The sequence below is a fragment of the Centroberyx affinis genome, unplaced genomic scaffold (genome assembly GCF_046629955.1).
Source record: "Centroberyx affinis isolate AG114_WGS23_722 - 3 ecotype Tasmania unplaced genomic scaffold, CSIRO-AGI_Caff_v1 ptg001950l_1, whole genome shotgun sequence".
Lineage (NCBI taxonomy): Eukaryota > Metazoa > Chordata > Actinopteri > Beryciformes > Berycidae > Centroberyx > Centroberyx affinis.
Genome location: NW_027280307.1, coordinates 23,971 through 41,285, shown reverse-complemented (window position 1 = coordinate 41,285; position 17,315 = coordinate 23,971). Strand labels below are relative to the sequence as shown.

Below are 17,315 nucleotides of genomic sequence, written 5' to 3'. Positions count from 1 at the left end.
TTCACACCTACACATGCTGTTGACTGCTCATAACACAGGACAATATCCAGATGCTCTGGCTCTTTATTCACCAAAGCTGCATGGAATTGGTCGTAGTGATCATCTGGATGGGGATTCAGGGAGGAAGAATTAGTCATGATATAAAAAAAAAACACCCTGCAAAACTGCTTTGATTATTCCCTGAACTTTTTACCTAGCAGGTGTTTGCAGGAGGATGTCATTTTGTCTTTAGACAAATCACCATGCTTGTAAAACAGCCGTCTTTCACACACGTCTCCACTGATGAGGCTCTCAACCGCTCTCTGTCTGCCCTCAGCTGGGGCTTCCTTCATGACTCTCTCAATTTCTGGGAAGCAACATACCAATGCTTTTTTTTTTGCTTTCTCTTAAGGTAAAGAAAATGCCAACTCAAGTGAGGTACAAATGTAAAGTGCAATTAAAGTGCAATTTCTAAGAAACTAAAAAAGAAGAAGTCAGTATCACTTGGTTTAAATGCTCAAAAACACTATAAACTTAAGATATGTCTCATGCAGTCAGTCAGTTACTTAGGTGAAAATTCACTGTGCAGAATTTGAACATATAACTGTTGCTTCATTGTCTAACACAAATGACAATTCACAGGCAAGTTGAGTAGTTATCCATCCTACCTCGTGCTGTTGTCAGACAGCTCTCACAATAGGTGTCTGTTAAAAAAACAAACATGTAAGCAGGCTAGAGGCACAGACCAACAGAAACCAAAACAAAAAACAGCTTGACTAAGGAAAACAAGTGAGCAGTAATCGTGGTATTTTGTTGTACTACAGTAGTAATCTTTGTTTACTTACAGCGGTCCACGCCTTGAGGCTGTGCGGCAAACAGCTGAAATGTACACATCACAAAAATTAAGATTTTCATGGTCAGTGGCTATAGAGAGCTCCTGCACACAGTGAATTAACAGCTTGTTTTAGCACAAGGGGAAGCGCATATAGGCAGAGGAGTCAACTGAGACCGTCACTCAAGAGCACCGGCTCAGTCCTCTTCCCTTTCAGACGTTATGGTCACATGATCTCAGAGACAATGGGATCACATCACCATCATTCCACAAATGACAGGTGTCCTGTTTTTCAGGTTTTCACAATTTAAAGATATTGTTCACCAACAGACTTGTTGTTGGCTTTTTTTTAAAAAGGGGGCTGCCAAAGTTTTTCAAGTGCCATTGACTCCAAATACACATCTTAGCTCTATTTGTGGGTCAGGACCCCATATAGACCTAACTAAGATAGAGCCAACAAAAACAGCACTGGAGGAGTTAATGCAAGGGAATATGTTGAAGGGTTAGAGATAAATATAAAGATCCGAACTAGACTGGACAGCAAGGAGCAAGCCAAGAAATGTTTAAGTGGAACAACAGGTAAGTTGCTTGAAACTGGTTTAGTGTTCATCAGCTTGCTAGAATAAGATTGCAAGGATTTAGAGCTAGTGAGAAAATAATTTGAATTCCCATTACAGTTCACAGTAAATGATCAGAAATGTCTCAATGACAGATATTAAGGTTTAGTATCTATGAGGATGAGCACTATACTTCCAAAGGATGGGCAAACAAATTGAGAGCTTCATTTCATTCATTCAGTGATTATCAGGTGCCATGAGATACCTCACTGGGTAATTATAGTATCTCTTGCAAAACAATGAGTATCAATGTTTTATTGGAAACGTGCAAAAGATAATAATATTTAATCAATATTGATATTGATACTGAATAACAGAATTTTCAGACAGCTGTGTATGGCATCTGGATAGGCCTAGACTTAAAACACATTGTTCTTATGCAAAAAACATGGAACAGAAATAATCTAAAAAGTAAACAGTAGACAGTTTGGTTCAAATTAGTGGTAATCAGTAATCAAGACCACATTTCTGGAGCAATTTGTCCAATTGAGGAACTCATGTATGAGAATATTTTGCCCCACTGAATTTCATTAGTGCAGAACTGCAGATATGAGTGAAGAAAAATAAACCCACTCAGAATATCCATTCCTTCAGTACTTTCTTTCTTTGAGCTTACTACTACATGGTACAGTTTAGTCAAGCAATTCTCCATTTTTCAAGGAGTCATTCGAGGACACAGAGGTCCCTGGACCCTATGAGAACCAGTACTGTTGATATCTGCTCTCCCTCGCTTCACATGTCATGAGAGACATGTTAACAGATAATTCATGCACATCACATGCTTTTACTTAGCCAGGAAGGTGAATTAGTGGTTAGACAGCATTAAAGCTCTGTCTGGACTGACAGAAAAGTCAGGAAGTGCTGGACTGGAATAGCACAAACTGAATATTTGTTACTACAACACATTATCACAGTGAATCTGCAATGATTTAAACAAACAGTATTTTAGTATGATATAGTGTAGGGGCAGCAGGGTGGCCTATTGGTTAAACGAGACCACTTTTCAACTGCACAAACTGGATTCTAAGTTTTTGTCGGGCAACATCTGCCCTTCTGAAGTGTCTTTGAGCAAGTCACTGAATCCCTACCAGGTACACTCTTCTGTACCTGACCTGTGCTACCTGACCTGGAGGGGGCACGGCCAGGAAAAAGGGATCTTAGTAGTAGCAGTAGTAGAAGTAGCAGTAGTGGTGTTTTATTTTATTTTATTTTATGTTAATAGTTTGTGACCAGCCACTAAGGGGCGCTGTTTAGCCCACTGGAACGGCGACCACCAGGTTTGACAGAACCCATATTTGGTCATTTTTACCATAAAAGGATTGACGCACGTGACGTTGGTCTCGCACAGCGGAAAATATTACTGTGTGCGGGAAAGGCGAACGTTAGAGACAGCAAGGTCCTTTTTTCAGGAGGAAGAAACGTGCAACAGTTTGCAAAGGTTTAATAAGTTTAAGTTTAACCACGAGATAAAGCCAATTTGGTAAACAGTCACCAGGATTTACCCTCAACACTCCGCAGTAGAATGTGAGTAGTCTAACGTTTGTATTGACATGTAAGTTAATTCCGCATGTGCCTGAACTGTTTTGTCTGGGTCTAGAAGCTAACTTGGTTACAAGTCATCTCGTAGTTTAAGTTTGCTGATAGTAAACGTTTTGTTCGGCAGTCATATAAGCTGTTTTATGGGGAAACGTGTTGTGTCTTCGTGGACTTTTTGTACAGCATGACTTCTCCTGTGTGCTTATCTGCAGAGGTTTTACTGATAAGAGGGCAGGTAGACTCACTTCAGCTTGTTTTCTGTCCTCTCTGACCAGAGCAGAGTGAGACAATTTCTTGTGGTGCACCTTGGTGAATGAATGCTGACAGTTTGTTTATGTATTAACTGTACCCCTCTCTGATTTAATTACAATGATTGGTAATTAAATTGAATTAAAGCAAGCCGTCAAATTTAAAATAATCAAATATAACTTGAAAGTTGACATCTCCTGCTTGTCAGATGACTATTTCCTTGAACTTCACATCAGCAAAGGCAGAAAGCAGCATCCAGGCGAAGCGAGAGGTTTCACTTGTGCTGACCTCCGTCTTCGCTTAAATCCCGTCGGTCTGACTACACCGCTTTTTGTTGGCTGGCATTTTTTCTGCAAGAGGCTTATTTGGTTCAGCAAACAGCATAATGTTTAAGATCTTAGCAAGCTATTGGCCCAGCCGTGAGAGTCTCACATGTCTTTAAATCAGTAAAAGAAATTCTTCAGCGGGTATTTGTGTTTTGTGAATGCGTAGCTAGTATGGTGATGTTAGCAATGAATGTTTATGGGTTCTCTTTGCAATTATTTGCGGCAGTATGCATTGGCTAGCTATTCTGCTAGCTTAGCTGACTGCCCAAAACAAAATATATCTTAAATTCAGAAAGTTATAAGCATGCGCGAGGTGATTTCCCGCCCCTACGCTGTTCCCGTCTAGCGGACAAGGCTTTCCGTGGTCAGGAGTAGGATGTGAACTATCTTGGTTGTGTACTCTTTGGCAGAGGCACAGCCCGCCTTCTGCCGTTGACGTCCAAAGGTCACAGTGTGATTGAGTCCAGTCTGTGAACAAAGTGCTGGCCGGTAGATGGCGCCTCGGCCAAGCCTCTTTGCTCTCCAGCAGTGCAGTTATGATTCAAATATGTCTATATCAATAGGTATAATAGTACTAATGTGATACTTTATTGGTCCCTGCAGAGAAATTCCCTTTTCACTTGCCCTGCTGCAGTGAGGTCAAAGGTCAGGGTCAGCTATAGAGCAGCACCTCTAGAGCTGGTAAGGATCCAGTGACTTACTTGTTGTTGGGACTTGAACCTCTGACGGTTGAAGGGCGGTCCCTTTTAATCACTAGGCCACCCTGCCTCTGCAACACAATAGGATACAGTTTTTTTTTTTTTTCAGTTTTGGCTGACTCCTTGCTCCCTTTCCTCCCTGTGGATAAGATAAGATATATAAGTAATACGGTTCTCCTACACTAAGCAGTGTGATTATTGTTGATCTGGATTTGACTGTAAAGGAGATTGTTTGTTTGATTTGGTAAAATTATTGACCTATTACTGGTGGCAATACAAGTGCGAGTCTGACTGCAGTGTACCAGTGATATTTGTGTATGCCTTATCTGTCTGTATTCTGAACACATGTTTTTATGTCTGCAGCTGCCTGCTAATAGTTTTCAGTGTTTTATCTTTTGGCCAAAATGAAGCACTATATTATCATGATCCCAAGCTCCAAGAGCAATAGAACAAGGAAGATTTATATTCCAATGGGTTTTTCACATTCCACATACAGATGCATTACATTTATATGATGATACCGAGTTAGCACTGTTGATCGCTATGTCATGTGTTATTTGTTTGTTCTACATTAGCTGTGCTTCACTTGCATTGTTTTTGCTACTCCTGCGTCTTCTTTGTGTGATTATCTATTTTGGGTGGCAGTAGCCTAGAGGTTAGAGAAACAAGCTTGTGATGGGAAGGTCGCCGGCTCAAACACCCACACCAGCTTTTAAAATGTGGGTGGGGAAAGTGAGTGAGTAATGCTCGTCCCTCCACTAACAATTACTGCTGATGTTCCCTTGAGCAAGGCAAGTAACCCTCATCTGCTCCAGTAGAACTACTCGGCGTCCAACAGTAGAAGACTGTGGTTGTACTGGGCAGCTCCCAGTTGTCAAATTGTGGAAATGTGTGAATGTGAAGCAGGGTACTGCTGCAAAAGAGCAAGCATGCTCAGTCCACTTGGATAAATAAAGGTTAAAAAATATTGTATTCTTTTGTGCACTTTGTTTTGTTTCCACGTCCATCCCTGATTTGATCCCAGTTTGGGTTACACAGCAGCTTGTTGCACTATATTTATCTGGAATGTTGTGTGCTGTTTTGAGTAAAATGAGCTTTTTCTTGAGCTGTGGGAGCTTACTTCTCTTGCTGTGTTGGTTCACCATAGCTGAGTAATATGTCATAATATTGCAACATTACTTCCTGATTCCAACTTTTCTTCTTCTTACTCTCAGAATGTGCATTACAGTATGTTGTCGTCTAGCAATGAGTTGTGAGCAATTTTCCTACATGGTTCCATGGGCATCAACTGGGTATACAGCAAGATATAGCACTGGCCATACCTTCGCCTATCTGTGAGTCCAAATCTTGTGCTTTTTAACAGTATAGTGGAGAGCAAAAATCAACAAAAATGCCAGAAGCCATATGTTATAATTATAATAATATAATAATAATTATATATAGGGAGCACTCAGGACCAATGTACCCTCCCCTCTGCATTTGTGGAAGATAGTTTGGATACATACGTCTTATAATGTATTAAATTGACCAAATAATAACATGTTGTCAGTCATCGGTCAGTGCTCCTATTGTCTTCAGACATTAATGCGATATAAGCTGGTTTAGAAGATTTGGTGGCGACTGATTTTTGATGCAGGGAGCCTAGGCATCAGTGAACTGAGTCCCCATCACGGTTCAATATTACTTAAAATAATATTCCTCTCAAAGCACGGAGCGCAAGCAGCAGCCCAGCGCATGGCGTTGCAGTAATGTTGCTTTTTCCTCCAATAGATTTAAAGTGTGCGCCCTGGCCGACAATAGAGGGCCTGGGAGTGGGAGGATCAGCTCGGCAGCGATCCTTCTGGCTTTGTTACGCCTGGGAAGCCATTTTGGAAATCTGCTTGTTGTGCATGAGCATAACACTCACTAGCTACTTGCAAACTTTTGTGTCTGTCTGTCCACGGGAAAAATACTGCTGCGGGGATCCGTGAATCCGGAGTATTGAATACCCTCTGGGCTTTTATATCTTGGATAGAAGCGTCGGGATGCGGGCAGAAGTTTGCGCATCTTCCATGATAGTAATGTGTGGATCTTGTTCCTTTGGATTACGCTCATAAAGAATAACAACATACATGGACTCTCACCACACGGGCAAGTGGATGCGATACTCTAGATAACACCTATACATTGCTTTATTTATGCATTTAGTGGTGAAATTAGATGTTTGTAGCCATTTAATTTTATATTTTGCCCTTGCTGGGCTCCTTTACCCACAACTGTTTTGACAGCGAACGCAATGTCAGGCCTCATTTTGAAAGCGATTTTTATAGACCTGCGACATTATCAGACACTTAAAATGTTATATCCAACATTTGTAGTGGCCAGTAAGTGCGTATATTGACAGCGTAATGTTAATTACACCCGTATGATAAGAGATGGGAATAGTGCGCCGTAAGTCAGTGCTTTCATGAGTGACTGCGTTGTCCAAATACATGGCGTCTAAATTTAGCATTAGGCAATTTGAGAGTATAACTGGGCTTATATGTCATTTGGGCAGAGAATATCTGTAGTCACTATGAGCCTTGAAATCAATGTTTTAAACGGGACCGCTCTGAAACGCTGTTTAGACTGAGGTGGACCAACCACAGGCGCAATTGTTCATGTTCCTCATAGCAGGTTTGCGTAAAGGAGCCCGCAAAACAAAACAGACGTGCGAGGAGATGCAAAGTCATGAGAAAGCTGTCACTGTATAACATGTCACTGTTTAGACTGTGTGTTTGGGGGGGTCTGCGTGTTGTGATATTGTTCAGCCTGTCTCCTGAATTATTATTTAAATCCAGTTCCCATGGGCAGTGTCCCAAGGAGAGTTTAACGATGTAAGGTTCATTCACATGCAAAAACAAAATCTGTGGAACATAACACACTCTTTATTAGTAGTACTTAATGTCCAGACTATAATTCAGTCAGGCTGGTGGTTGAGAGTTTTCACCCCAGTTTTGCTAAAGCAAAGTTTGATGCCTATGTGCTGGCCTCATATAGGTACTGAGTGCATTTTACACAACTCTAACCCTAATTCTAGCCCATAGTGCAGTTCAGGTAGGAGGTTGGTATTTCACATTAAAATGCCCACATTCAGTGTCTGCATCATGATTCATTGCACTGGTTGTACCAGTTGGCAAGCCAAAAAAAACACTAATCCTGGCTGAATTAAAGTAGTCCGTTTGGCTTTTGCCTATTTGTTTCTATTTATCCCTCTTTTTGGCCTTAAGAGTTCAAAGCGGATTTTAACTCTGATTAAGATTACGGGTCCTCAGATTTTTGTGCTGGATTTTGGGAAATCTGGCGCTCCCTCCTTTCATCATCTCTGCCTGTTTGATCGAATGGCTGTCTTGTCTACAAGTTGCCTGGAGGAGTTCCCTTGATGGCTGTTATGTCAGCATTGCTTAGGAAGTGTGAAGAAAGTGAGCAACTTGTTAGCATAGATACATGATTGGCAACATGATAAGCAACTTCCTATGACCAGAGGGTCTGAGTCATTCAAACAGTCATAGGTCAGATGGCACCTATTTTTTTTTATGTTTTTGAGAGCAGTAGCACTTTGGATGGGGATTAGCCTATATTGGCTAGAATCACCTCAGTTCAAGCCAAACATCTTTATTCTTTATCTGGATTTAATTATGTTACTTTTGTGATCTACTAGAACCAGGCTTCTAAGACAAATGGCACTTACCTGGTGCTATTACACACTTGTATGCAATTTGGAATGACACCCTAATAGATTATGGACACTTGCTTTGTTTCATAACAAAGAGATTTGGACAGCATGTTCATGCAGTATAAGTTTAACTGTTGAGAAGCTCAACCCTCTGGGCCAGCTGTTTCCCGCCCATTACCTAAACTTAGCCCCACCCTTGGCTGTTTTTGGTTTTGTTAGGCTACTGCTTTTTCTGTGTGTGGAGCTTACTCACTCAGTCAGTATTGGAATAGATGTCCTGGTGAGAAATCTGCTCAATACAAAGAGAGAGAGGATCGTCATTATCTCAGTCCCATCTCTGCCAGCCAGTCCTGTCAGTTGCTGTCTGTTTGCTGATCGGAGAAGAAGAGACAAGTCATTCATTACAGCCCCACTGGCGTCCGTAGCCCTCGTCAACAACCAGCCGGAGCCAGGATGCAGGAAGAGGTCGGCCAAGTCTCGTCCACAGGCAGAGCCACAGTAGTATTGTTGTGCTCCTGGGGAACGGGAATGTCCAGCAGTTCTCATTAGTGACTGCCTGGGCTGGGCTTTTTGAAATTATTGTACAGCGTAGCAGTAACTGGTGGTTGTGTTTTCTTGGAGAGCAGCCCAGTGAATACGGCTACAGTTGATTTTGGGAGAGGCAGGGAGTTTACCAGTGTAGCATTGTATTTAAAGTCTTGTTTAAATGATAATTACCCTGAGGCAGAGCTTGAGCTCATTAGCAGACCTATTTTGACCGGATTATGAAATGTCTAAAATCAGGAGACAGGCTGAATATGGCAGTGCATGGGATTTTGCAACTGAATGGCTTTGTGTTGCTGTGTATGTGTGAGTCTGTTTGTGCTGTTTGTGCTGGTTATCCCCCTATCTCGGCTATGGCCTAAAGAGTCCTATCCCTTGCGCCCCAACTCTTGCAGTCTAAACAGAGAAGAATGACCATGGATTTTTCCCAGCTGCACACATACACGCCACCACAGTGTGCTCCAGAGAACACCGGCTATACCTACTCTCTCAGGTGAGACCTCCCCGCTGTGCTGCGCTGGCTGCAGCATCAAACATTCAGGCCTGTGGCACTTCAGTCACACTCTGCCTATCTGCTGTGACTCCAGGCTGTCCGGGGAATTGACTTAGATTGAAATGAAAATTGTCCTTGAGTCCCTGCTGCTGCGTTTGAATCAATTTTAGGCCTTTGCAAGTGCATCGTAGCTCTCTGCATGTTGGAAATGTCCTCGACCAGCAACTCATTCCATGTTTCAGATAGTTTCCAGATGTTGGTTATGGTTATCATCAGTCTTCCCTCCTTGCCCACACAGTCAGTTATTGTCTTATTCTGCCTTAAAAGAGTGTGCTATTGAATCCTGTCAGCCATCTCATGTAATTATATGCAACGCTGTTGTCCGTTCACTCGGCTTATTACGACATAGTTTTAATGTAGTAGAATGTCTAGTCTGCTGTATTAGACCAGAGGCTGTTTTACATTCGCTACTTGCATGCTGTTTCTCTTCCATGGTTTCTTTCCAGGTCTCTCCAGTGACAAAAGCTTGAGCTTATATTACCTTTAGGATTTTCCTTGCATCAGTAACCAAGTCCTGTGTCTCTCACCTGACCTGAGTGCTTTGATCATGCAGACTATTAGCTTCCCACTTTAAAGTAGCGGGAAATTGGCTACAAGCATAATTGCAGCATGAAATGCTAATTCATTCATTCATTCAAACTTTATTTCAGACTCAAGGTCCAGATATAAAAAACAGGACATAACATACAATGAATTACATACAAAGGATCAATAAAAGATCATGGTTTAAAATATGATAAAATCTCTCCGTTACTTTTGTTGATACATTGTTGTTGTTGGGTTTTTTTTATCTTCCTGAGGTCTCTTTAATAAGTTCATGCCTGCACTAAAGAAAAAATCCTGTGGTTGTGGTTTCGATGAATCTGCCCCATGATTCGGCCTAATGGTGCGTGTGCACGCGCTTGCATAGTTAATGGGAAATAAGGGAGTTTTATACAGGGTAAAAACAAAGCATATGCCAAGCTGCCCCTGTCCATACAATTCTGAGATTGTAGAACCAAGGTGCACCTAGTCTGCTTTGCACACTATTGTCTTTGTTTGGTTAGTTCAAGGCAGGACAGTCCGTGTTGAATATAGATACCATTGCTGTCACATCAACCTCTCCCATCTCGTATCTGTCTTCTTTCTCCTCGGATGCTCATCCCAGGACATTAAGGTGTGGTTGGCACTCCAACAGGAGAGTCTGCATGTGATGGAATGTGGTTGTCTTCATTGCTGTCACTACCGATGCCTCCGGCTCAAAAAGTGGAGAAAGGAATCTGGGTGTGTAGGCCAAGCGGTGAAATATCACTTTGCTCAGATTCTCACATTAGGGTAAGAGAAATATGTTGCATGACTTTTGCAAGCAGAAGCCTGTAATCATTTAAGTGAGAGTATGAAAGTCTCGTAAAGGTGCGCAAGCGTGTTTCAACAAACAGCCTGCCCTCTCATTAGATTTACAACTATGTCTTTGAGAAATGCACCTATACTGAAAAGAAAACCTCAGTCAGCAGAGTAACTGTGTCCCCACAAGTTCAGGCTCAATTCTCTTAGGTTGTGTGACACTTATATTAGTTGCATTCTATATTTGATGCAGCAGCTCATATAGTTTTATTGGTTGTTGGAGTGGCATTGAGTCACAATGTGAATTTGCCTATTTGGTGTTGTCACGTTGGTGATGGAGAATAGCAGAGTAATATTGGGGATGGTTCATTGATTTTTGCAGTACTGCAAAAGCATTGAGGGCCGAATTATCTGCTGGGTCTTATGTATCTATGCCACATTCAAAAAATAAAATAAAACAGGACAACAGACATATCTTTCCATAATCTTGATTCTGGGTCAACTTTCTAACACACATAGCGCAATCCAGCAATGTGAAATCCAGCCTTGGTAACCGGTCTTGAGTCACCCTGTGGAGTGAGGCAAAGCAAGATGAAAGTAAAAAAGCCTGTTTGACACATTACTGGAATGTGACAGGTCGACTGAAAGGCTGGAACAAGCTAATCGTGTTCCTCTGTATGCAGTCAGCTGAGAAACTATTAATGAACCTCGGTCACTAGCATGGCACTGATCCCAGGATTAGACTAATAGTTTATGCTTCTCGACTATCTGGTTGAGAGATCTGTGGCTTTTATAAGCCTGTTTACTACAGCTGAAAGACCGATGATTCTTGGCTCCCTTGAGAGAGAAATATCTCAACTAACAGAAGACCATTACATGTCTTTGTCTTGGTGTATTTTTTAAGGAAATGGTGGGACAGCTTGACAGTAATCGCCACTGTATTGCTGCTTGTTCAAGAAGTTCAGAAATATCAACCTATCAGAGGGATGGGGTTGGTGTGGGGGGTGTCCTTCAATGAATGAGAGAGAACAGTGCAGAGACGGATGGAGTCAGGTGACAGAGACCGTTGGCCCATCTGTTGTCAAAACTCAAAAGACCAGAGACAAGTTTGTAGCATTGAGTGGTCAAAGAGAGAGAGAGAGAGAGAGGCCAACCAATCACGTTCCGTTTCCATCCACACTGGAAGCTTTTTAGAGCCCCCCACATACCAGGGAGAACGTGCCCAGTTGAAGGGAGAGACCATCACAACTTAGACCACCAACTGTGCGTTAATTGCCAATGTAAGACCATTGTAACTAAGTGAATATTCATTAAGCAGTGAGGAAAAAGCTTTCATTGGTATATTTATAACCTAACACGGTCTTTACTTGTGTAATGGGAGGTTTCTGTGCTCTCTCACTTCCTCCCAGGTGCTCTTATTCTCCTTTTTGCTGCTTTTGAAGGGGGTTGAGCCAGTGTTTTCAGTAAGGGAGTCCACAAGGCTTCACCCCATACACACTGGCCAGATATACAGCTAGATATTGTCTGACACACAGAAGGCCCGTTAAGGAGGAGCTTCTTAAACAGAGTGGCCCAACATTCGTATTGATACGCTTGTTATTGGATAGGTCCATATCTGTATCACAATGAAGAAAAAAATCCTTGGGGTGTGTGCAGATCCTGAAAAAGGAATGTCTTGAATCATATTATCTAACTGCAAAGCCTTAAAAAGGTCTTGAATATGGTTAAATCTAGCATTTTAAGTCTTTAATTTTAGAGGACTTAAAAATGTTGCGGTTACTGGGTGCGCCCAGTCATTCAGGCCAATTCTGATAAGTTTATTTTCATATCTAATTCAGTTACAAAATTGGTCTTATATTTCATTGTAACTGGCATTACAAAGTTACAAAGTCTCAATTTTACATCATGAAACTTGAAGAAAGCTTTTTCTCCACAAAATGATATCCTCCATTTTGAAAAATGTAACATGTTGTCTGGCAAAATGATTGCTGGCATGAAAGTAAAACTCACTTAGACCTTTGCTTGTCACAAATGGTAAGTGACTTCCATCACAAGTGATATTTCTGAGGCAGTCATCTGTATTTTTGAAATGCATAGCAGTGCATCAGGTAGCCTAATCTTTTTTCTTCCTAAAAAGGATTAATAGCTTTGTAGAAGGAAAAAGTTAAACCTTCATATGCACAGTTAAGCTGTTTGCACAAAGCTAAGTTCTGTTGACTGAAAGTCAGTAATGTACTACACATACGCCCACAGGGAAAAAGGTGGTGAGAGCTGCTTGTACAGTACATGGAAATGCCTTCATTTGAATAAATGTGTAACCTCATAATTTCTCCTTCATTTCTTTCTCTAGCATCCTGTAGGTCTAACTGCCATATAGACTGGGATTTAGTAAACAAACACACAGTCAAATACACACTTAAAGGGCCAGCAGTGGTCTAGAATTTACAGAAGCTGGTTTGTGACCGGAAGGTCCTCCGTTTGAAACCCTGGACCGGCCTGAAAAAACTGGACGGGGAATTTTATTAATCTTAAACTGGAGGGGGAAAGGCATTTGTGCATTTGTGGCGAATAAAGTTTAATACTTTGCATCCTACTAGGAAAGTGGTACAGTCGTGCTTCACACTATCTAGTTCGCCCCCTCTTTGAGCTGCACCACTAATTCAAAGACAGACCAACTATGACCCTGGCCTTACACAAAGCAGTGGTGTGTGTCTCTGTGTGCATGGTGTGTAATGACGCCCCTCCATATTTCATGATCAGTCAGTGGAAGTGGGTCAACAGGGCCTCTGGTTGTAGGCAGTGTTTTCCCTCATAAGTGATACCTGAACTGTGACAGTAGTAAGCAGTACTAGTGATTAGAGACAATGGTATAATAGCTGTCTGGACAGCAGCAGTAGATAAAAAGGTAAGAAATTGGAGAACAGATAAGAAATGTGATAACTTAAAAGGGCTAGGCCTTACAAGTAACACCTAGGCCTGGTCAAGTACAGTTCAAATACAAACTGAGCCCAGGGGTCAAATAGCTTTTTACAACCCTAAAACCAGCTAAGCCAGAAATTTCACTAAACCCAATATTTTGCAGTACTGTATTTGAATCTGAATCTAACATGAATCCAAATGAATAATTGAAAATTTCTTCCCAGCGTGAACTCAGTTGGTCCTGTCATGTTTGGGCATAAATGTCACGCTTTGCAAGACGAGGTTCAAGGGCGTACCCAAAGCAGGCTAGAGGTCTGTGTACCGAGTGCCAGTTGGGCAATTGTTGTCCATGCTGCAGTCACAGTTGTTGTGACATCTGGTGTGAGTGTGCCTCAGTACATGCACCACTGGTCAAGCTCCAAACAGTTAAATGACAGCAGCTGGATGATTGTGAGCCAGCCTGTGCCATGAGGGCTAAACTCACAGCAATGAAGACATTTCTATGGCTGTTTCCTGCTTTCCAAGTTCCGACGATAAACAGTGCCTTGGTGAATATGAATTTTAAAACGGAACACATCTCCTTAGATGTCACAGTCAAATCGGACATGCACTGAGGTATTTGACTGTAAGGGACATTTCAGAGGCATTTTTGTCTCTGTGCCAGCTAGCCTTGTGCTCTGGTTTCGTGTGACGGCATTTGTCCGTTGGAAGTAGTAAAAGCCCAGCCTCTGCTGCTGATCACATTCTCTCTCACTCTCAGGCTAGAGAGCTGTTTGGAGTAGTCTCCATGGCAACCACGGCAACATGAAACGGCGCACTCAACGTTTGGAGAGTGTAGGACACCACAGAGAGAGAGGAGGGAAAAGAAGTGCTGTCTGTGGGAGGGAAAATGAGGGTGGGCTGGAGCGATCCTAATCACAGTGCCAATTTCTACCCACCCAGAGATAGCCAGATGGAAACATGAGGGCTCTCTGCTCTGTCCCAGCCTCCCAGTCCCTGGCCTCTGGTAAATATAGGCCCCAGCACCTCAGGGGAAAGAAGACTTTCTCTACTCTGTAATGGTTTTAGGAAACAGGAAGGCAGGGCATGCTATGTATCCGGATACTGTGTTCTGATTTGGGGTTTTCCCCGTAGACCACCAGAGGCTCTCCAGATCTGATTTTCAGGAAAAATAAGTTTATTGAAGTCTAATTTCAGTAAACGCTGAGAGTGGTGCAACAGTGTTCTAGGGAGGAGCTCAGAACAGCTTTTGGCAATGGGAAACTCTGATACTACGCTGTGCCTCGCTAGGCCAGGCTAGATCATCCAGAGTCTCTGTAGGTACGTTTGTTTTTATCACTTATCTAACCAATGGAGATGTAGATACAGTATGTTTGCCTCAAATGTGTTTGCGTTTGCATTGTCCCACGTCTCATATTCTATGCTGTGTATTAGAGATGAGGGAGAAAACATCATTTATGTTGTTGTGATTGGATTGAGTGTACCAATCTTATTCCTTTTCAATAGGTGACTTACAAAGTTGCCAATAGAAAATGTCATAGAAGTTGTGTCATAGAAGTTGTGTCAAATATCTACAGGTTTTGTTTACATTTAGCAAGGTGAGGTGAACCAGCCAATTTTGTTGTGTGTGTATATATATATATATATGTGGCAAATGGTTAATGGTTAGACACTAGCATCAAATCTCATTGGTAACATGGGTCACTTCTGTCCTACTTAACACATGCAGTAGGTACTGCCTAACATGTTATTTTTTAAAAATTGTTTTGACTGGCAGTTTTTGCTCCACCTAGGAGTTTCGTTGAGAACAACACGCCCCTTCTTGTAAAAAAAGATTTTTCCTCTTTATGTGTGTCTGTGTGTGCGCGCTTGCGTTTTCTGGTACGCTTTTCTAACCACACTTGTGGTTTTGGAGCTGAGATTTACAGCCCACGTGGTTTCTATAATCTGTCTAAGCGCTGTGTATGTGTGTGTGTGTGTGTGTGTGTGTGTCCACCGCAGACAGAAGCCAATGTTTTCCTTCCTGGGGTCGGGGCTAGGGGGGTCGAGTGTTTTACTAATTGATCTCGCTGCAGTAGGTACTAGACTTGCATCTCTGAACTTCTCAGAGACCTCAGACTTGCTGCTTCTCAGCCCCTATCAGATCAGTTTCCATGCCTTTTTAACATTAGCAGAAAGGTGATCTTGTTCATCTTAACTGTTTTGCTCTCTGGGGAAGCCGGGCAGATAGCAGAAGAAATCAGTTGTTCCATGGACTTTTTCTGATTAGATTCAGTAAACATTTATTCAGTTTTCAAGTCAAGTGGGTTTTTATGCAGTTATGCTCCAAACCTCTTTTGGGAGCTCTTCCCTAATGCATTTAGCTCTGGCAGCACCCATACAAAAATATTTGTTTAAATCAACACAACTTCATTTACACCTGGTATTTATGTTATTTCTCGTTGTTTGCATTTTCTACACTGTGATAGGATTTAATTTTTTGCGTACATTATGCAAAGCAGGTGGGGAGGTGGCACATGTCAATAAACCAAACATGGTAGGTATAAGGTCACCAGAGTTGATATTACTGTATAGCCTTACTTACTCTTCCTTGGTCATGGAAAGGGTTATTTTCTTCTGTCTACGACTCTAGTAGGAGGCAACAGAAACGACAAATCATTTTTGCCGCAATTGTGTTGGTGCCTGCTGTGACACACACACTGCTATCAAAAAATCAAGTTTCTTGTTGGCTCCAGGGTACGTTATCCTGGCAGGCCGCGGTGATGCCGTTTCTACCCCATGGGCAGATACTTTCTTACTAATGCAAACACACTCTTCATGTTGCATTTACACCTGGCTGACTGGCTGAGATCCGCTGGCAGATCCGATCACATTCCGAGTGCAATGCTTGCTGTGTGCATTTGCACTGTGCATTAACGTGCACTTTTCCTTATCCACACACAGATCCCATTTTAATACCAGGTGTGAATGGAGTCAACTTAGTACTAAATGTGTAAGCCTACTTGTTGAATTAATCTGTTCCAGTAAACTCACATAACGGTGGTAGTTATGGTTGGAGAGAATGGCCTGTACTGGCAGACACTGATCCCCTACCTGCTTGTTTGTTGTATGTCAGTCTGTGTAAGAGTGTCCACTAAATGACTAAAATCTAAATGTAAATTTATTTGTAAAATTTGTAAATCTTATGTGATCTGATTCTCTCTCTGTGCAGTTATGAGTTATAATAGAGCTGGCAGTGCCCACTGAGTGTGGGAAGACTGGGTATCAAAGCTGGTGTTATGTAAGGAGAGATTCCAGGCAGTGTCAGGATGGATGTGTCTCTTTTTTTCTCCATAAATCTCTGCCTTTCTGTCTGTCTCTTCTGCACTCGCTTCCTCACGCACAGTGTCCACCTCTATTTATATCATTGACGTGGGCCGTGGGGGCAGCCTGGGAGAGAGAGGCACACAGATCGATTCGCAGACCCGGAACAACTGAAATGGGTTTGCAAACAAGTGAGACATTGTTTACAGCTTCTTCTAATGTGACAGGCTGGGATCTGAACAGCCTCTAATTCTTTGACATTGTTTTAGTTTGTTGAGCACGTGTGCTTAATGGTGATATAATATGGAGGGCATGTTTGCCAACACAATATTAACTGTTTAATTTTGTATAATCCAGACAGGGTTTTGGCTGCTGCATTGTTAAAATAAAGAGCTGTGTGACAGAGTGTCCATTACTTGCCAGGTAGAGCAGAGGGTTACATTAACGTTCCTGCCTTGCTGTAGGCTATACAGACAGACAAGCCTCTTCCCTTTCTCAGACACACCCTGCCCTGCCCTACCTGGGCCTCCAAAGCCTCAGGCAACGAGTCAATGGCATTACAAATGCATGCTGCATCATTGTGTACTGGTGTGATAAACTAAGATGTGTGTGAGCATGCGTACACATACTGCTGTGGAAGAGGAGTGCCTTGGCTCAGGGCGTAGACTAGAGGCTAGCTGCCTTATTAACTCTGCAGTGTTCCCTGCAGCCACAGCATGTGTGTGTGCAGTGCTTGTTAGAGT

At 42.2% G+C, this 17,315-nt stretch overlaps 1 protein-coding gene across 5 annotated transcripts in view; it reads left to right on the top strand.

Moving 5' to 3' along the window:
• The first annotated feature begins 2,823 nt into the window (after positions 1 to 2,823).
• Positions 2,824 to 17,315, top strand: part of sun1b (Sad1 and UNC84 domain containing 1b) — a 29,372-nt gene continuing 14,880 nt past the window's right edge. For 3 of the 5 annotated variants that reach the window (XM_071530644.1, XM_071530642.1, XM_071530640.1), the window contains exons 1-2: positions 8,191 to 8,396; positions 8,870 to 8,967. In XM_071530644.1, the coding sequence (XP_071386745.1) occupies positions 8,385 to 8,396; positions 8,870 to 8,967 (110 nt within the window). In that variant the 5' untranslated portion in view covers positions 8,191 to 8,384. Of the gene's footprint in view, positions 2,953 to 6,151; positions 6,368 to 8,190; positions 8,397 to 8,869; positions 8,968 to 17,315 lie in introns of those variants that run through there. The other 2 variants (XM_071530641.1, XM_071530645.1) reach the window with 2 other exon arrangements.